The sequence below is a fragment of the Brassica napus genome, chromosome A3 (assembly GCF_020379485.1).
Source record: "Brassica napus cultivar Da-Ae chromosome A3, Da-Ae, whole genome shotgun sequence".
Taxonomy (NCBI): domain Eukaryota; kingdom Viridiplantae; phylum Streptophyta; class Magnoliopsida; order Brassicales; family Brassicaceae; genus Brassica; species Brassica napus.
The window spans coordinates 38,311,709-38,333,044 of NC_063436.1; the positions used below are offsets into that span (position 1 = coordinate 38,311,709).

Genomic DNA, 21,336 nt, shown 5'->3' on the forward strand with positions numbered 1-21,336 from the left:
ATGAATTGTATTCGAATATAATTATATAATAACTATTTTAAATATAAAAAAATCCAAACATGTTTATTAATATTATTTTTAAATTATTTATCGTTGGTTAAAGAATAAATTTAACAGAATTTTAAAATAACTTATGAATAGTTTAAATGTAAATTACCTTATTTATTTTGCAAAGTAACTTATGAATAATTTTTTTTCTTGCGCAAGTTGCAAAGTAACTTATGAATAGTTTAAATGTAAGTTACCTTATTTATTTTAAACATTTCTTTCCCAAGTTATTATCACATTTATTAAAATTTTAAATGCCAATTTACCTTAATGTTTCTAAATTCTTAATTCGTTTGTAATGACTTACCTTATTACAATATAAAATTCCCGGTGAAATAGTTAATATGGGGATAACTTTCTTTAATCTATTTCAATATTTATTGTGAAAAATAAATATAGCAACGTCATTTATTTTTTAAAGATCGACAATATAAAGTTGCCTTATTGAGAATAAGCATTTCTTGCGCAAGTTAGTATCACATAATTCGACTTTTAAATCTTTCTAAATTGTTAATTCATTTTTAATGACTTACCTTGTTTTAAATATGCATTACTTGCGCAAGTTCTAATATATATTAAATGCAAACTAGCTTATGACAATGTAGAGTTAATATCTTTCTTTAATCTATTTCAATATGTATTGCAGAAAATAAATATTCAAACGTCATTTATTATGAAAAGTTGATTATATATAAAGATACTTCCAAGGTCTTACATACAATACAATACAGTTTTGTGAAGATATCAAATTTTTAAAAACAGTATGACAATAGTTCAAGCTCCCAAAAACCGAGTGTCTTTTATCAGGCAATTAAAACCATGTAAAGATACATGACATAATGAGGTTAGGATTCTTCATTTGTGGAGAAATTAAAACAAAGATTCCGAAAACACCATCGAAATGGTTTTCGTTGATAAAGAAGTAAGTAGATTACTACATTTTTTACAACTCATAATCGTCTTTAGTCTTTTGTTCTCAATCCAACTCATATAACTTTTTCTCATCTTCGTGTAGGGGACAAGAATTCATGCTTCAGTTGGTGAATAGCTCATCAAACAATTTGAAGGGAAACTAACCGAGGGCGATGCAAAGGTTGTCCACTTATTCAAATTGTACGATGCTATTGGTGATTATCACACAACCGCGCATCCGTACAAAATTGGCTTCTTTCAAACAAATTTTGTTGGAACAACTGATGAATTTCCGAGTGAAGTTCCGGAGAAGTATTTTGCGGATGCGCGGTATACCTTCACAGCTTACGAATCAAGTATTTCTACTATTTCGATGACGGTATGTCAATATAATATTATTTTAAGTTCAATAAAATTTAGAAACTTATAGATCTATCAAATAATGTTACCCGTCCAATTGCTTACAAAATTTAAGAATTTTTTGTAGGTTTCTAATGGATTTTGTTTTCTTTATCGAGAATTGTACTTCATAATTTATATTACTTATGGATAATATTTTCAATTTTATTATATTTTCTTTTAATATGTCTACATAAAATTTTCGATATTATTTATGTAAAATTATATTTCCCACCTAAAATAAAGAATTACAACACATATACAATACTATTCTAATTAATGATAATATAAAATCTGTTACTTCTAAAACTATGCACTATTTATTCCATATTTTGAAAGAGAAGTCACTTTAGTGATTTCTGGTGACGTGTCGCTCATAGGTGAAGTTTCAAGAAATTGTTATAATTTGATTGGTCGATTGTTCTTAATTTTTATTTATTTAATTTAGATCTACAAATTTAAGGTAAGTCTAAAATCATTTAACATCACTTGTCATATAATCTAAAGAATATTACAAATAACAATTTATGGAAACTAATTCTCTAAATTATAGAAAGATTAATAATGTTTTATTTATTACTTTTAATATTTATAAACTATAAAATATAATGAACGAAATTTTATATAAGATAATTATAATAGTTTTATACTCTACTTGATGAATTGTATTCGAATATAGTTATATAATAATTATTTTAATTATATAATAACTATTTTAATTATAACAAAATCTATACATGTTTATTAATATTATTTTTAAATTATTTATCGTTGTTTAAAGAATAAATTTATCAGAATTTTAAAATAATTTATAAAATGTTATAAATTATTTATAAAAATATAAACCTACTACATATTGATTGAGAAGTCATATAAGTGATTTTTTTTATTATGTGTCGATTATAAATGAACTCTTCAAATTGTTATAATTTGATTGGCCGATGATTTGAGGATTTTATTTATTATAATTATATCTAAAAGGAAAGGATAATTCAATTACCACTTTCCAAATAATCTACATAATTTTAGAAATAATTATTTATGGTAACTAATTGTTGAAACTATGAAAGAGTAAGAATGTGATCAAATTTTTTATATATTTATAAATTACATAAAATAAGAAACAAAAATGTTTATTTGAATTGATATAATGATTTTATATACGTATAGAAAGCCTTATATTTGCATATAAAATATCATAATAACTATTAATGTCTAATAAATTTCATGCATGCTTTATAAATCATTGATTAAATTATAAATAAATTTATAAAATTATTTATATTGGCTTATCATATGTTTTAAATTATAACAAGAGGTTTTATATGTTCTTTGGGAAGGTGAGCTATATCACCATTTTTTTTCTTCAGCTCTTTTCCTATTGCACATGTCGTTTTCTGATTTGACATGTACAAGTTGCAAAGTAACTTATGAATAGTTTAAATGTAAGTTACCTTATTTATTTTAAACATTTCTTGTCAAGTTATTATCACAATTATTGAAATTTTAAATGCCAATTTACCTTAATGTTTCTAAATTCTTAATTCGTTTGTAATGACTTACCTTATTACAATATAAAATCCCTCTTGAAATTTTCTTCTTAAACACACAAATTATTTTGGGACGTTGCAATTATACATATACACAATAACTGCCTCTTGATACTGAAGTTACTTTGTTCCCTCTCGTCTATGTCAAATATTGAGTACCAGCTTTTTTCCATGACTGATGCTTTCTCGCAAAGACGGTTGTATTAAGATATAAAATCCATTACTTCTAAAATTATACACTATTTATTCTATATTTTGAATTTTGTTATGCCCACACAGGGTGCGGACCGGTCACCTAGTTTTAATTTAAATTGGTTGACAATATTTACGTAACTACTTTAATACGTACGATTTATTGTGTGTCTTACTTTGGGAAGTGTAAATATTGTTCACATATTTGACCAGATTTTTGGGATATTAGTTAATATCTTGGGTTAATCTGAAAAATACATCGCATATGATATCAATAACAGACCGTATCATTTATTAAATCGTATGATTTTTCGGGCCAAATAATAGGTATTGGGCTTTGGGGATATCTTATCGATTAGGCCAGCCAATAAGTAGAAAAAAATACAGTGGTATAGAAAAGTAAATATTAAGCAAGATTAAAGGTGAAGTTATATATGTACTTCAGTTTTAATAGATTAAAAAATGGCAGTTGTACTCATCCATACGAAAATACCCCCAACAATGAACTCAAAAAGATATGTTTCTTTACCACCAAACAAGTTTATGAATGAAATCGCAATAAGAACAGTGAACTAGATCCATATAGCAATTTTTATCAACAATAATTTAGAGGTTGATTGTTTGTAATTTTTAGACTAGTTTTTGTTTTTTTTTTGTTTAAGAAAAATCATTTTTCCTCCAATCAAATTTTTTGTTTTCAAAATTTTGAGTATTTTTATTTTTGTATAATTTATAATATTTATATAAGAAAACTTTTGCCATTCAAGTTTTTAAAAAATTAAAATAATTTATATAAGAAAAAATTCTAAGTAGTTTCAAACTTTTAAATAATTTTATTTTTGTGTAATTTATATATTTTTAATTTATATTTTCTATAATACAATTTTTAATATAATAATTAAAATATGTTGTTGTATTTTATTTTAAATAATAACCATAATATTTTGATATATTTTAATTGTAAATATATATATTTATTGCTATTTATTGTATTAATTTTAAGTAATGTATCAATTAAGTTTTGAAAAATAAAAAAAATATAGCAAAACCAAAAACCAAAATCAAAATCTAGAAACCAAAAGCCAAAAGCTGAAAACCAAAATCCAAAATCTAAAAACCAAAAACTAAAATCTAAAAACCAAAAACTAAAACCAGTAACTATTGAATCAATCATCACCTTAATATAAATATAAGAAATATATACTCAAGTTATATACTCACTCATATACATGTATCAAGAGATGTTGAATCCACAATGGTTTCTTGTATTAGGAGGAGGCCCATGAAAGATCAAAGCTTCCAATTTTAATTAAGATGCAAGGACCAAAGCCCATCAGGGCCAACATAAGAAGATCACTAGGGTTTATATATGAATAATAAGAAAGAAGAATGGAGGCGAAGACGAAGAACTGCAGATCTAATCTAGACGAAGAAAGAAAAAAAAAGGGTTAGGAGAAATGGACCCGAGCATGATGGCGGGACTTAATGGTCTTGCTGAAGAAGACCAAGCCAAAATGGCTTCCATGATCGATCAGCTTCAGCTTCGTGATAGGTTCGTCTTCTAGATCTGTTCCGTAGCTAATTATTGATCTGTGTTGTCTGCTCTTAGAAAAACTTAGAAAGCTTCATATGATTCTTTATTTCGTAACCAGCTTGAACTTGTGGCTTGTTGTCTGAGATTTGAAGCTGAGAGAAAAAGATCTCCTTAAAACTAGAGCAGCCAATTAAATGCTGTTTCTGGACGTTAATGGAACAACAATCTATGATCTGTCTTGATCCGGTTTTCTTGTTTTATCTAAAGAAGGTTTTGTCTCTGTTGAGATCTCTGTTCCAAGAGTCTAGACCGTAACGTTGTTACTAAACTTGCAGCTTGAGGATGTACAATTCGCTGGTGGAAAGATGTTTCGTGGACTGTGTGGATACATTTACGCGCAAAACTCTGCAGAAACAAGAGGAGACTTGTGTTATGAGGTGTGCTGAGAAGTTCCTCAAGAACACAATGCGTGTCAGTATGCGGTTTGGTGAGCTCAATCAGAACGCACCAACTCAAGATTAAAGTCTACTTACCTGACTTTTGTTTTTTGGTCCGGTTTATAAGTTCGAACCCAGAGTAAACCGTTTTTTTAGTGGTTGATTGATACTCTTCTTTGAAATTGATACTCGTGTGCTTTGAAATTATTGTCTAATCCAATTATGAGTATTGAAATGATTTGTATATCAAATAGGGTCTAAGAATAATCATCTCATACGGTATGTCTTCTTACATAGAAAAACGTAGTAATATTGAATAACTAGTGGTATTACGGCGCGCCGGGTTTGTATGTTTTATTCTCTGATAAATTTAAAATTATTGGTTGATCCATTTGATAGTGGTTAGAACTGTATTACTTTGTTTTGATTCTTGAAGTTGTTTCGGTCAAATAAAAAATAGCATAAATGGTTTCACATATTGATTTAATAAATATAGAATAAATATCTGATAGTTGCACTAAAGTAAATATAGTTGAACTTAAAACATAAAGTAAAGTTGATGTTCCAAAAAACAAAACATGTAAATGCATGGGTTTGTTTTGTGATTATCTTGTGTGATTGTTTGATATTTGTGTTATTCATCTGTGTATTTTGTTTTGCTGATATTATGGTTTTTATGAATTGTGTTTGTTGTTATTATGTTTTGATTATACAAGTAAGGAATAGTAACTATTTTGGAGGATATGTGTTTTGGTTCATAGTTGAACTATTATGTTTATTAAAGTATTATATAATTGTGATGTTAATGGATTATATATGTTTAAGTCCGAGGAGATTTGCATCTAGATTTCGTGAATGAAAAGTTAAATTCCGCATGTAACAGACTGGCTCTAATGTGCTGTACCAGCCTTGATCCGACTTAACGGGTGTTTACCATTTGTGTAATTTCATTTTGAATACAGTCGAACCTTTATAAATTAATAATGTTGGGACTTTGAAATTTTATTAATTTATAGAGCTATTAATTTACAAAAAATTCTTTTTCATATTTTTTTTCTATTTTTTCTATTTTTATTTATAAAATAAAAAAATATTTGATTTTACCATATATACATTATTAAATTTTAGAAATCTTACTTTCATATTGTTTTATTATCTTATTTAGTGCATATTTTTATGTTTCATAAAATTGGTATGGTGTTTTCGATATAATTTTACTAAATATTATCAAATTATATTGAAATGTTAAGAAAAATAGAGTATTTTCATTGTGAATATAAAACCAACAAATAATATTTAGTTTGTACTTATATAATATATAGATAGATTCACAACCACAACCTGATCCACAACCCAAGATCTCTGATTCTATATTAGTCATCAACGCCCCAGTGATCTCCATGGTCAGATGTTTCAACGTTCCTGCTACAAATTTTTATTTCGCATTCACCACCCACACAAACTCAACCACTGCATTCTATGATTTTCAAAAAAAAAAAGCATCACTCAATAATCAGATCACTTCCAAAAGGTAACCAGAGAAATATATATAAAAGTACTCATCATCCCCCGTAAAAAAATTCCTAAACACTTTCTTGTTATGATCAGATTAAATGTAGATGACGTGAGAAGGAAAACTACGATGAATAAGCATATGGTCCAAACATCTACAATAACACCAGAATCTACAGAAGAGGTAACAACGATGACATTTATATAAGCCAGAGAAAAAAATGAAGCATCCAATCAATAAGACATAAGCACTTTCCTGTTACCTTTAAGATGGAAGCTTTTAGTGTCTTGGTTGTTTCAGCAATAGTATCACGAATGTCACACTTGCCAACAACTGTGAAAGTTCTCCAAATAATAGTAAGAAGCGTAACGGTAGAGCCAGCTAGCAAACCCATTCCCACAGAGACTGAAACAAACACTAACAAACATATATGATTCAATACTCATCAAGAAAGAATAAGAAAATATCAAAACTTTACATGAAATAGAAGTATATATTTCTTAATACTTATATTTTGTCTTCTTCTTTAACACCATAACAATCTTGGTTGTGTGCTTCGTCTTTCTGATCCGAGAAGTGTGAACAAAATCATAAACGGATCCAACTTTGGATTGAAATACATAAGCAAGTTAAACGTAAATGCTATACCTCAGGATGATTTATAAAAGGCTCGAACATGTTCGTTAGTATATAAATTATTATTCCTCTTCTCAAGCTCTGTTCGTGGGTTAAGCAGATCTGTATCCTTTTCGTGAGCCTGTTATAGAAAGAAACAAAGTCATTACATTCAAGCAGCAAAAAAAAAACTTGGCTTATTATATCAATGAAAACACAAAATTAACACTACTCAGCTTAAATGAACGTGATTTAAACCTTATAATCAGGTGTTCGAATCAGCTTTAGGCTATGACATAAGAAATCAAATCAGAATATACAAAATGAAAAATCATAAAACTTTGTGAGACTCAAAATTGAGCAAAGAGATTCATATATCAATAGCCCACAGAATCAGGAAATGGAAATGAAAGATCAGCACGTGATAGAACTAACCATCTTTGGAGTAATCTCAAGAGACGACAACTATAGCAGCGGCGGCAACAATTGAGCGATCTTGCCGCTTGATTTCAACATTTTGTTTTCCATTGAATGATGTGATTATCTGATTTCGGTGAAAAGATGAACTTAACGATAGGAGAGTGGAGAGTATGGATGAATATATAAGTTGTAAAGATTACGGATTCAAAACCGTTGTGTGCCTTTTGATCGTGAGAAGGTAGAAGACGAAGACAAAACGGGAAAACCCTATGGCCGCGAAATAAAAAATAAAAAGACATCACATGGAGCCCAAACTGAATAAGAAAAAAAAAGAAAAAATGCAACCAATTAAATGCCAACACGTGTCGACAAATGCTCACCCCTAAAGAAGGACCTGGCTGCAGGAAGTGAGAGAAAACTACCATTTATATAGATAGATCTGATACTAAATATACATGATCTATACATGGTATCGGTACGGTCATTAAAGTATTGGTAATAAGACTCGGGAATTGTTTAGGTCCATAAAAGGGTATCAAAACAAGATTTGATTTGGTCCTTCCACACCAACTCAGAGAATCATAGAGACATAACCAGCGCCGGTCTTGAGCTTAAAGCCCATAAAGTTAAGATTTTAGATACCAAAATATATATTTGTTAGGGACACAAAATCTTAATTACTCTCACTAGTCTAGTGGCTTTGACTTCGTCTCTTTTTATCTCACATGTGTGGTTCGATTCGTAGATTTTCTTAATTTTGTTTTAGATAAGAACAAAAGTATTTGAAGGATTTGGTTTTCTTTATTGACAATATTTGTTTCTGTTTTTATATTTTTATTAAATGGTAATTTTAACACCAATTAAATGACATAGTCATATAAATAAAACATATCAACTAATTTTTGTTTCAATATCGATGTCATATATCACATACTATTTTATTTCCTCTTCTTTCACTAGCATTACGCCATTACCACATACAGTATAACATCTTTAAATTAATACTCTATAAATTAATATACACTAAAAATCTCTATAAAATATTATAATTTTATAGTTCCAAATTAAGTTTTTGGTTCAATTAGTATATCGATAAATTAATATTTCTATAAATTAATAAAAAAATTATAGTTTTGGTGTAGTCCCAACATTATTAATTTATAGAGGTTTCACTGTAGTTGCAAACAAGTAAACATTTTAGAAAAACTATTTTTCAACATGGTAGATCAAATACTAGAGTTTCTTAATGAAATTTCAGCATAATAATACAATTTAAGAACTTGTTTGCTATAAAATATAAAAGTAAAACTATTGTTGATAAGGGCATAACTTTTTCGGTGTGCTTTAGGCGCCGTGGTACTCCAGACCGACATTGGACATGAGTGTTAATTATTTCCGACCAGAAGCTTATATCTGAAATCCCGTTGTCATATGATCGTAAAGATAAAGCTTGAAATAGAAGAAGAAAAGAGCGGTATCAATCCGTGGTAATTGTTGTGCGTGGGGAGGAGGGAGAGAGGAAGGATAGGAGAAGTATGGAAATGGTCACATGGATAATCAATATTATTATTTCAGGATCATTGATATTATTTACCTATGCTCTGTCCTGGAATATTACTTCTTTGTGCCAACCTACCTTAAAGAACTGCTTATTTTATAATTGTACGGTACAATTATTAAATAAGCAGTTCTTTAAGGTAGGTTGGCATAAAGAAGTAATATTCCAGGACAGATTTCGGATATCCGTTCGGGTTCGGGTCGAGTATTTCGGATTTTTGGGTATTTCGGTAAAGGGGTATAATATACGTTCGGGTATTTTTAGATTTCGGATCGGGTTCGGGTATTTATAGATCAGGTTCGGATATTTTTGGGTATACCCGATATCCGGTTTGTATTACAAAAAAATAATTATCTTTTTTAGTTGGTACCTAGCAAACATTCTCTTGAACTTTCCTGATAATGCAATTGTCGATAAAAACAAAAGTGAACTGTAGAAAACAGAAACAAACAACTCGTTTGACCAAAAAAAAGAAACAAAAAACTCGAAACAAATAATCTTAGTCTCCTGGTTCAAGTAAACAAACCCAAACAAACCGAAGCAAACAAACTAGTAAAGACTTCCTTGTATCCTTCACGTCTTTATTCTGTTACACAAACAAAAACAAAGTTATACAAGATAGAAGAGTGAACAACATATCACGAGTTCATGTTTCTTTTGCGATCAAAATTATACCTTCAAACCCGATGTCCATAACTTGATATTATCTTATCTTTCAGTCAACTTGGTGCTGATTCTGAGGTTCATACTCTGCAAAATATTCAGCAGACAACAAAATAAGATTGTTAAGTTACAGAACAAAAGGAAACAAAGCACTAAACAATATATTTACAAACCTCTTTCTCAGCTCATCGATATCACAAGTAAATCAACATGATGATTATCAAAACATGAAATTCAATCTTCCACGCTTTAACTTGTTTAACATTGAAACTGAATCTCTCTACACTAACTTTAACTTCTTTACCATCGAATCTCACTAACCTTAACTTCTAATCATCATACAAACATAATATATCTTAAGAAATCAAACAAATTCAATCAAACAAACTTTATCAAACAGAAATTTTTTTTGGAAATTACCTGTGATTGCCTTCTCGACGTCGCAGAGTGAGATGTCGAAGAGGGCAGAGTATATTGGGTTTCCAGTTTTGATGATTAAAGAAAGGAAATAGGAGTGATTCAGGGAAATCAACGGGTTGAGAGAAACGGCTCGATAGATTTTGGGAAATGGAATAAAAAATGCTTAGGCTTATATAATTTCGTGTATGTTCGGGTGGTTTCGGTTATCGGGTAATACCCGATCGGGTTCGGTTATCCGGAATTGGTGAAGATGATAACCGATCGTGTATTTGTCACTACCCAAACCCGAACCGAACCGCTTACTTCGGGTCGGGTTCGGGTATCGGTTATAATGCCCACACCTCATTGTACCTGCTATAATATTGCTACTAACCACCTCCTATGTTTCTTCTCGCAGAAATCAATTCGATTATTATTATTGAGTTTTGATGAACATTCAATTTCTCAGAAATTATTCATGCGACGATTTCTTAGAAACAATTATGTTTCTTCATGATTAAACTCAGTGGCAGGAACCCAGAAAACCAGTTATATTTCTCAGAAATTATTATTGCGACAATTTGTAAACTAATGAGTCTAAGTTTTATATCAGCAGTCAACTGCAATGGTTGGATTATTAATACCTATTTATATATATTGTTTGCGGCCATGTTCAAAAACATGAAGAAAACAACCGATTCTAGGACGGTGGAGCGTTTAGGCAGTGACTGTCCGTTGGCAATTCAATCAAACCTGGCCAACAAATCGAGATTATCAAAATCATTCAATTTTGTGTGTTAAGATGTTTTTTTTTTTTTCCAACTGGTTGATTTTAAATAAATATAGTGGGCCAAACCCAGATTACACAGCTAACAGCCCAAATACATAATCAGATACCCGAGGCCCGCAAACAACCGCTACAACCTAAGACATTAAACGGGCCAGAGGCCCAAAAAACTCGACCGGTGAACCGACGACTCGACCCACACGTCAAGGAGGCCGACTGCGGAACACGTGGATGCATCTCAACCATCAGCCCGACACGCGTCGCATCCGCCTCGACTCAACCGCCGCCGTCTCGAAACACCACCGGAATAACCTCACCACAACTTACTTTCGTCGGAGCTCCGAAACCGTAGAGCCTCCTCCGAAACCATCTCAGTTCTTCCAAAGACAATCAACCCGTCGGAGAGCATCATCACTCATCGAGAGCTCCTCTGACCAGGCGAGCGCTTCACCACATCAGAACTAGCACCCCAACCAAGACCAACCCTATCCAACAACGAACCCCCAAACCAAAATAACGACAACTAAAAACCTGAAACCGGCGACGAGAAGCTGAGGTAGCCTTCACTTCCCGGGGACTTGAGCCGACGACGGTGAAGCAATGGAAACTTCCACCCCGCGGTAACTATAGCCGGCGACGACGAAGCTGTGAGAGCCTCCATCTCCCGGAAACAAAACCATCTTACGAACGTCCTCATCACACCAACAACTCCAAACAAACGCGTCTTCGCTCCATGAACCGAGCCACCACGGAAGGTGAAGATCCAGAGTTCAGACAAGGCGGTCACTGAAGATGACGAAGAGAGGACCGCAGCAGGAACAAGAAAACTGAAAGACAACGGGTTCCGGCGACGACACGCGCGCTCACGCGCCGGCCGCACGCCGGAACCCAAGTGAGATCTACTTTCTCTCTCTTCTCTCTCTTCTCTCTAAGTTTTGCTTTTTAATTAGTATTATTTTTCTGTCATGTGTTAAGATGTTTAAAACTAGATGTTAAATAATAAATCTTTTATTTTGATGCATAAATGAAAAGGAAACAGCAAAATAGTAGATTTATTACGTTAAATGATATGCGGCGCTGGAAATTCTTTTTTGCGGAAAGATAAAAGCCCTTAAGGAAAAAGACAAGAGAAAATGACACAAAGAACACTAAATGAAGTTTTCCTCCCCAAACTAGCACTCAGGATCAGAATTCACAAAAATAGGTTTCATTAAAGGGGCAATTTACCCTTATGCCCCCTTCTTTAACTAATTTAAAAAAAAAATTTGAAATCAATTTGTCGCCGTCCTCGTTTCATCGCTTCTTCTTCTCGTCTCTCCGTCGTCGTCGTCGTCGTCTCTCCGTCGTCGTCTCCCCGTCCTTGTCGTCGTCGTCGTCGTCTCTCCGTCGTCGTCTTCGCCTCTCCGTTGATCCGTCGTCGTCGTCTCTCCATTTATTTATCGTCGTCGTCGTTTCTCAATTGATCTGTCGTTTCTACGTCTATTCATCTCATTCTCTCTCTCGTGTGTCTGATTTGATTAAGGTTTGAATCATTTCATTTTGTTATACATTATCTAGGTTTTGTTATATATTATTCATTTGTTGATGATTTGAAGTTGATTTTGTAGAACAATGGAAGTTTTGTGCATCTGTGGACAATGGATCTCAAAAGAATCTCTCCAGTGGGAGTTTCTTGTTGATTTGAAGAGGAATGCATCAATCATTTCCATAGAAGAAGATCTACTGTATGAAGATTTGATGAAGATTGTCTCTGAAGATTTTAGTGTTAAAGAGGAAGAAATCAGTTTGAGTTATGGTTTTTCATTGGATATGAAATGTATTATTGAAAGTTTCCCCCCACTCTCGATAGGTAATACTCGTCAGCTCAGAACTTTCATTTCCAAGACTAGAGCATTTGATGGAACCTGTCGTTTGTGTGTTAAGGTTTGTATGATTTTTTCTTAGACTTTTCAGGATATGCTTCATAACCAAGTATTATGCCTTACAGAACTACTTGACTTATGCAGGTTAGTACTGATCCAGTTAGCTGTAACACTCAAGCTTCTGATACATTTGCTTCTACTGTTCCATTGAATGCCAATCCAGCGATTCTTTCTACTGTGCAGAGTGAAAAACAGGTACATTGTCCTTAATTCCCTTTTTCTGTTTGTGTTTGCATGATATGCTTCATAATCAAGTACTATGCCTTACAGAACTACTTGACTTTTGCAGAGTCTTCTATATGAAGGTGTTTCTACAGTTCCTCTGAATGCTCTTCCGGATTTTAGTACTGATTCAGCTAGCTGTAACATTCAAGCTTCTGATACATTTGCTTCTACTGTTCCATTGAATGCCAATCCAGTGATTCTTCCTACTGTGCAGAGTGAAAAACAGGTACACTGTCCCTAATTCCCTTTTTCTTTTTGTGTTTGCATGATATGCTTCATAATCAAGTATTATGCCTTACAGAACTACTTGACTTTTGCAGAGTTTTCTATATGAAGGTGTTTCTACAGTTCCTCTGAATGCTCTTCCGGATTTTAGCCCTGTCCATATTGGACTTTCACCAAACACGAGAGTAGCTGGCGATATTAAGGTGAATAGCTATTTTAAGACAAAGAGAGAGTTGATGTTGAGGATGAAGAAATGGGCTTTAGAGTGGAAGTTTGAGTACAAGACTGTCTCTTCTAACAAGTCAAGAGTGCTTTTGAGTTGTGTTGATGAAAATTGCACGTGGAGGATGCGTGCTATCAAGCTACCTGTTTCAGATTTTTTCGTTGTTAAAAAGTATGTTCATGAGCATACATGCGATACAACACACAGGAAAGCCAACCACAGACAAGCATCTGCAAAGTTGTTGGGTTCTTTGATTTCCAGCAATTATGGAGAAAAAAAGGAAGGTCTCAAACCGAAACAGATCATTGAACAGGTCAGGATGCTGCATGGTGTTCACATCAATTACAAACAAGCTTGGAGAGTGAGAGAAGAAGCTCAGATTTTGGTTAGAGGGACTCCTGAAGACAGCTATTACAATTTGTCTAGGTGGTTGTATAAAATCACAGAAACAAACCCTGGTTCCTTGACTTATCAACATGTTGATGCTGCAGGAAAGTTCAAGTATGCATTTGTGGCTTTTGGTCCATCGATAAGGGGATTTTCATTGATGAGGAGAGTTATTGCAGTAGATGGTACATTTCTGAAGGGAAAATTCAATGGGACTTTATTGGCAGCTTGTGCTCAAGATGGGAATTATCATCTATATCCTCTCGCCTTTGCAGTGGTTGACGCAGAAAACGGCGCCTCTTGGAAATGGTTCTTTAGAGGTTTGAGCCAGAAGATCCCGGACGCTTCGGATCTTGTTTTTGTATCAGACAGGGCTAACTCCATTTCTTCAGCGTTGGAGGATGTATATCCCTTATCTCACCATGGAATTTGCAGGATCCATCTGCTCCGCAACATCACTCCTACATATGCGAAGACTGGGTTGCTACCTCTGGTGGAAAGCGCTGCTGATGCCTATACGTGTCACGAGTTCTGGTTAATCTTCAAGGACATAAAGGATAAATGTCCTGAATTGGCTAAGTATCTGGAAGAGTCTGATTTTAGGAAGTGGGCACGAAGCTATGCGCCTGCGAACAGGTATAATATCATGACTACCAACATTGCAGAGTCTCTCAATTCTATGTTGAAGATGCCTCGTGAGTTGCCCATTATCTCTCTCCTTGAAACTATCAGATTGACGATGACCACTTGGTTTTTTGAGCGACGCGAAGCGGCTGCGAAACATAAGCACCTGGTTACTCCAAAAGTTGTTCAGAAATTGGTATCTAGGTTAGGGGCCGCAATGTTGTTGAATGTGTATCAAGTTGATCGAAGCGAGTTTGAGGTGAAGAATGAAACAATGAAGTTTGTTGTTGACTTGGAGAAGCGGCATTGCACATGTAATGTTTTCGACATTGACAAGATCCCCTGCATCCATGCCATCGCTGCTGCTAAGCATATCAAGAGAGATGAAAACCGTTTTGTTGATGCTTCTCACTTGACAGAAACGTGGGCTAAAGCTTATGCTGAAAGCATACATCCTGGTGGAGAGTTGTCAACGTCCACCTATCCAGAGAATATTGATGAACTGTCTTGCCCACCTCCAGCTACCAAAAAGAAAAGTGGACGCCCTCCTACAAAGAGAAAGAGATCCGTTGGCGAGTTTGGGGTTCCTGGATCTAAATCTCAGTCCCACAAGTGCAGCAGATGTGGCACAGGAGGGCACAACAAGATCACATGCCAGAGGCCTATAGGATGAAGTTCTACATTTTTACATTTTTATCGATTATTATTTGGATGTTTGGCTATTTGATGGTTACATGATATGCACAAGACCATATACATTTTTTCTTTTGGAACCCTATCCTGAATAAGTATGATTTCTTACAACTTTTGTAATATACAACATTATCTTTTGATCTCATTTCAATTTTTAGTTTAAACTTCTTTGCTAGAAAAAAACACAGTAATATTCAACTATTCTGGAATCCCATCCAACTTTTGTAACATCCAACTTTTGTAATATACAATGTATTATACTATAAATTGTATGGGTAAATTCAATTATGTGGAAGCAACTAACAGATGATTCTCCTCAGCCTAGCGGCTAAACCACGAAACCTATGATACCGAAACATTTGATCGACCCGGGTTCGACTCTCCTACGAGTAATGGGTGATTTTTTTTTTTTTTGTTCAAACATATATCTCAGGAATCACATTTGTCGCAATCGGAAGCCCATCCTGAACTATCAAAGATCTTTCCAATGTATTATACTATAAATTGTATGGGTAAATTCAATTATGTGGAAGCAACTAACAGATGATTCTCCTCAGCCTAGCGGCTAAACCACGAAACCTATGATACCGAAACATTTGATCGACCCGGGTTCGACTCTCCTACGAGTAATGGGTGATTTTTTTTTTTGTTCAAACATATATCTCAGGAATCACATTTGTCGCAATCGGAAGCCCATCCTGAACTATCAAAGATCTTTCCAATGTATTATACTATAAATTGTATGGGTAAATTCAATTATGTGGAAGCAACTAACAGATGATTCTCCTCAGCCTAGCGGCTAAACCACGAAACCTATGATACCGAAACATTTGTTCGACCCGGGTTCGACTCTCCTACGAGTAATGGGTGATTTTTTTTTTTTTGTTCAAACATATATCTCAGGAATCACATTTGTCGCAATCGGAAGCCCATCCTGAACTATCAAAGATCTTTCCAATGTATTATACTATAAATTGTATGGGTAAATTCAATTATGTGGAAGCAACTAACAGATGATTCTCCTCAGCCTAGCGGCTAAACCACGAAACCTATGATACCGAAACATTTGATCGACCCGGGTTCGACTCTCCTACGAGTAATGGGTGATTTTTTTTTTTTTTTAAACATATATCTCAGGAATCACATTTGTCGCAATCGGAAGCCCATCCTGAACTATCAAAGATCTTTCCAATGTATTATACTATAAATTGTATGGGTAAATTCAATTATGTGGAAGCAACTAACAGATGATTCTCCTCAGCCTAGCGGCTAAACCACGAAACCTATGATACCGAAACATTTGTTCGACCCGGGTTCGACTCTCCTACGAGTAATGGGTGATTTTTTTTTTTTGTTCAAACATATATCTCAGGAATCGAAGAGTCTCTTCCAAACGACATCATGTAACTCAGTAACCGAAGAGTTTCTTTTCGTCAAGATTGGGTGTTATATGATTGGTTATTTCAGTAACTGACTTCAATAATCGAAGAGTTCCACAATAATCAAGAGTTTATTTTAACTGACTTCAATAATCGAAGAGTTCCTTTTTGTTCTATAAATATAAGGGACGATATCAGACCTTTTATTCACTCACTTCATTTCGCTTGATATATCCTTTTGCAATACAAGTTAGTTTTCGATTTTTCTCATTTTCCATTCAATTCATGAACTTTTTTCTATTTCTATTTTATCGTAACATCTTAGTTTCGATTTTGTTGCAGGACAAAGTTTCAATGGAAGGAAGTTCAAAGAAGATGATGAAGCGTCCCATAGAGGAGGTTTACGGATGTGATGCCGCCGAAGGTTTCAAGAAGGGGAAGAAGGAAACTGTGGAACATTACAGGGCTCTTCTTCGTTTGTCCAACGAATACAGGCTATCTGAGAATGATTGGAATCTTGCATCCAGCAAAGCAAATTCAATTGCTGTCCAAATCGAGTTGCTTGAAGATATTATCAAAGCTGATGGAAAATTTGATTTAACTGCTGAGTTGGAGAAACTCAAAGAAGAGCACTCGGAAGCGGAAGGAATGCTTGCTGATGTGAAGGTCAAAGTCCCTGATTGGGATAAACTTGGCGAAAGTTGGCTCCATCATGAGTAATTTCATGTTATCGTCTTCTCTTTTTATGTTTTTAAGGACCACATTATGTTTGATTTTCAGTTTTTATTTTAAATGAATAAGTACTTTTGTTTCTCTTGTGTTGTTTCTTCAATTAACAACCTAAATAAAAAACTTGTTCAATGTTTTTCACTATTTTGTAATGGTTTGGCCTAGTGTTCTTATAACTTGGTTATCTGATTTGCTTATTTGTTTTTGGAAAGCCATCCTGAATACATAAAATGATATCCAGATTATATAAATCTATCGTCTGTGAATAAATGAGTTCACATTTACTCTGTTATCGAATATCCAACGTAGCCTAGTGGCAAGCCCTTCTACTCTTAGTGTACCCTTATCACACAATAAGTCGTGTTCGATCCCCGTTGTGTATACTCACATTTTTTTTTGTTTTTAATTAAATATTCAAACGTTATTTTCGTTTTATTGTAGCTTTTGGCAAGTATAAGACCCTTGGTTCAACGGCTGCACACTTGGATTAATCTATCGAGAGTTCACGAGTTCAATCAACATCAGATCACATTCTTTTTCATTTTTTTTTTGTAAACTTTAAAGGAATTTGTTTTTGGAAAGCTATCCTGAATACCTAAAATAATATCCAGATCATATAAATCTATCGTCTGTGAATAAATAAGTTCACATTTACTCTGATATCGAATATCCACCATAGCCTAGTGGCAAGCCCTTCTACTCTTAGTGTACCCTTATCACACAATAAGCCGTGTTCGATCCCCGTTGTGTATATTTTCACTTTTTTCTGTTTTTAATTAAATATTCAAAAGTTATTATCGTTTTATTATATCTTTTGGCAAGTATAACACCCTTGGCACAGCGGCTGCACACTTTGATTCATCTTTCGAGAGTTCACGAGTTCAATCAACATCGGATCACTTTCTTTTTCATTTTTTTTGTAAACTTTAAAGGAATATGCTAGGCTTTGGTGCATTTTGCTTTCTCACTCTTTTTCTGGAAACCCATCCTAAAAGTACCATAAGCATTTGACAATTCATCAATACATCCTAAAAATTTTTCAATAACAATCTAAATAAAAAAAACGTTAGGGATAATTCATTACAAACTTAAACTTAAACGTTAGGGATAATTAATATCAAAGTAGAAAAACAGTGTAGAAAACAGAACAAATATGACATTTTCACTTCCTTTGACCTTCCTGGAAATCTTTATCCATAAACTGGTCGAAGATCTCACAACATAGCTTGCTTCGTAAGTCCATCGCAGTTTCATCATTTATATTAGCCATGCTCTTCAATCCCAGTGACCTGCATTCCAGCATCTTCACAACAAAAATACCACAGTTGTATGGAAATTTTGTCTTTGGAAGCCCTTCTGCAAACTTAACTTCAAATGGACTGATATCTTCGAAATTAACCTCTTCACCAAGAAGTTCCATCTTTATGGCACTAATCAACACTGTCATAAATACCCAAAATTATACAATAAATCAATCACCAACAGACAACAAAATGAATATGTAAAAATGCATCACAATCACAAGCAGCAAGTGACAAACTTTTATTTTCTAAATTAGCTAATATTTTTACCTGCCAGTTCTTGGATTTGATTAAGAGCACGTTTGATATTTGCTTTTGGAAGACCACAATGGAAGAGTGTGATTGTGTTGTCCATCAATTGTATCTCCACCCCAATATAGTGACAGCTCAACTTATCTTCAATGACACCATATATAACATCAACATCTTCCAGCCATACCTTCTTTGGATGTATTAAACCTTTCACAAGTTCGCCTACACAGCCCTCCAATAACTTTTTTTTTTCTTATGTGGCTTCCTGACAGATTCATAAGCGTACCCAACCACTTCTAAGAATTTGACTGGTACAAAGCATGCTGCTGGAAGATTGTTGTTGCGGAACCAAGCACCTTGCTCAACCCTCTTACAATTTAGCATTTCAAATGCAACATTTATGTGCTGCCAATGTAACAATATAGTTAGAAACTTCATATAGAACTGCTATAACATGGACATCTAGCATAGCTCAACTCAACCTCTTCCTAAACATATGACACAATCAAATAGAAGACAGAACAGAGTGTTGATTACCTCTTTGTTGAGATTGTTTTCTGCATCGTCCATTTTTTGAAAGAACTCTTTTTCAATTTCTTTTCCATTGATATAAAACGGTCTGTAGTTGATAAAATTAACTAGTATCAATCGAAACTTTTACAAAATAAATTAGGAATATTTATGCGAGGACAAAAAGTTGCTTACACACGATATATGCCCCGTAGATCCATCCAGTGTGCAAGCCTTGAAAACCGAGGAAATTCAGGTGTCACAAATGGATCAATTGGAAGGATTACCTCAGGTGTTACAGGTATAGGAGGGTTTCTAGGTCGTATTGGCCTCTTCTCTTCTCGCTGTAGAAAAGGAAGCAAATCTACTGGCTGAGCATTTGCTTTCTTCTTCTTACCAACATGTGGCTTCCCCTTTAATTAAAAATAAAGACAAAAATTCAGGATCGTTTTTATCTTTATACTTGAATGCCTTCCTAATATGAAGTAAAAATATTTTTTATACCTTTTTTGCATGATCGTCTTGACTTGGTTTCACACTCTTACCCTGCTTTACTTCCATCTGTGAAACAAAACCGATATATCAAACTATTGACCTGAACTTCAATTCAAGTGGATCTTATTCATTTTTATTACCTCTTTTGCCATTTTCCCAACACCATCTTCTGATGGACCAGCTGCTTCATTTTTCTTACAAGCGACAGCCTTCGCCTTCCCCTTTTTGAATGACAAAAATTCAGATACATTTATATCTTAATTCCTAGTATGATGTATAAATATTTCATACCTTTTTATCACCATCTCCTTCACTTGGATTCACACTCTGCGTCTGCTCTTCTTCCATCTGAAAATCAATACCGAGATATTAAACAAATGACATTATTTTTCAATTCAAGTGATCCAAGGCATTTGTTTTACCTTTTTTGTCATCTCCCAAACACCATCTACCCATTTTCTTGGTTTTCGCATCTCAGAATGGTGGAAGTAAATTTGTTCTTTAGAATTGTTCAAAGAGACAAAACACGAGCCATCAAACAAAATGACTTTAACTTTTCCAGCGCACCAGGCACCATTGTCGAACGCCTCCACGTCCTGCATTAGCTCATAACTTTTCTTCGCTCCAGATCTCTCAGGTGGTGGTTGAGGACGTATTCTGTCAATTGATACACGTGTCTCAACACTCCTTTTCCTCTTCTTTTCGTCCAGAGACGGGACGAAGTACTCAACTTTCACCATCTCAACCCCATCAACCAAATATGTTGCCAACACATTTCCTGGATACCATTTATGACAAGTATTGTCATCTTGTGATGAAATCTCCACATTTGCTCCGATCTCAAAGGGATTTTGAACTCTGCTTTCTACATCCTGTGATGGTTTAGATTCAAGGATATCCAGTCATTTTGATAGTTGCTGTATATTTATTAAAGGTTTTAATGAAAGTAATACCTTATTTTGCTCTGTTAAAAGATTTCTGCGAGCTCGGGTATTTGGCTGTGTGTCGGAAATGTTTGGTGAAATGATCTCATTCATAAGCTCGTGAGTCTCCTGAATTCAGGAATGGTTGAATGAACACGTACAAGGGCTTCCAAAAATTACTTGAAAAGTCCAATTTTTTAAAGAAGGTACCTGCTGCGTCTGAATTGGAGTAAGGACTGGAGTCTCAATATTCTGTTGAGCTATTGGAGAACCAGGTGTCTCTTTCGTGATCTCATTCATAGGCTCTCGTGTATCCTGAAGTCAGGAATGGGATTATGAACACGTACCAAATTCATAATTTTATAAATACCAACAGTTTTCAAAATTATACTTGCCTCATTGTTAAGTTGTTCATCTGCTT

General features: G+C 33.9%; 3 protein-coding genes across 4 annotated transcripts; 2 read left to right on the plus strand and 1 right to left on the minus strand.

Annotated features, from left to right (window-relative positions):
• The first annotated feature begins 4,428 nt into the window (after positions 1–4,428).
• On the plus strand, positions 4,429–5,320 carry LOC106391035 (mitochondrial import inner membrane translocase subunit TIM9). The gene is made up of 2 exons (XM_013831600.3): positions 4,429–4,653; positions 4,971–5,320. Exons 1-2 carry the CDS (start codon positions 4,559–4,561, stop codon positions 5,155–5,157), a joined length of 282 nt encoding a protein of 93 aa, XP_013687054.1. The 5' UTR covers positions 4,429–4,558; the 3' UTR covers positions 5,158–5,320.
• Positions 5,321–12,034: 6,714 nt separating this feature from the next.
• Positions 12,035–15,306, plus strand: LOC106395695. The gene is made up of 2 exons (XM_048777190.1): positions 12,035–12,950; positions 13,034–15,306. The coding sequence occupies exon 2, from the start codon at positions 13,636–13,638 to the stop codon at positions 15,304–15,306; it is 1,671 nt and encodes a 556-aa protein (XP_048633147.1). The 5' UTR covers positions 12,035–12,950; positions 13,034–13,635.
• A 1,375-nt stretch (positions 15,307–16,681) lies between these two features.
• LOC125591764 lies at positions 16,682–21,331 on the minus strand. Of its 2 annotated transcripts, XR_007327878.1 has the most exons (10): positions 21,126–21,331; positions 20,946–21,044; positions 20,415–20,864; positions 20,284–20,340; positions 20,133–20,213; positions 20,002–20,058; positions 19,693–19,910; positions 19,525–19,606; positions 19,006–19,392; positions 16,682–18,874 (listed from the first exon to the last, which is right to left on the minus strand). XR_007327878.1 is itself a non-coding variant. In XM_048766594.1 (9 exons), the coding sequence occupies exons 1-9, from the start codon at positions 21,213–21,215 to the stop codon at positions 19,210–19,212; spliced, it is 1,317 nt and encodes a 438-aa protein (XP_048622551.1). In that variant the 5' UTR covers positions 21,216–21,331; the 3' UTR covers positions 16,682–19,209. The 2 variants fall into 2 exon arrangements, 1 of the variants encoding a protein (XP_048622551.1); XM_048766594.1 differs by having other exon boundaries at positions 16,682–19,392.
• Positions 21,332–21,336: the final 5 nt, after the last annotated feature.

Excerpts from the sequence above, each read along its gene's own strand:
- LOC106395695 (XM_048777190.1), top strand. The coding sequence starts at position 13,636 with ATGTTGAGGATGAAGAAATGGGCTTTAGAGTGGAAGTTTGAGTACAAG.
- LOC106391035 (XM_013831600.3), top strand. The coding sequence starts at position 4,559 with ATGGACCCGAGCATGATGGCGGGACTTAATGGTCTTGCTGAAGAAGAC. Across the intron at positions 4,654-4,970 it reads CAGCTTCAGCTTCGTGATAG|CTTGAGGATGTACAATTCGC; the intron begins GTTCGTCTTCTA and ends CTAAACTTGCAG.
- LOC125591764 (XM_048766594.1), bottom strand. The coding sequence starts at position 21,215 with ATGAATGAGATCACGAAAGAGACACCTGGTTCTCCAATAGCTCAACAG. Across the intron at positions 21,045-21,125 it reads CTCCAATTCAGACGCAGCAG|GAGACTCACGAGCTTATGAA; the intron begins GTACCTTCTTTA and ends TCCTGAATTCAG. Across the intron at positions 20,214-20,283 it reads AAGGAGATGGTGATAAAAAG|GGGAAGGCGAAGGCTGTCGC; the intron begins GTATGAAATATT and ends TCATTCAAAAAG.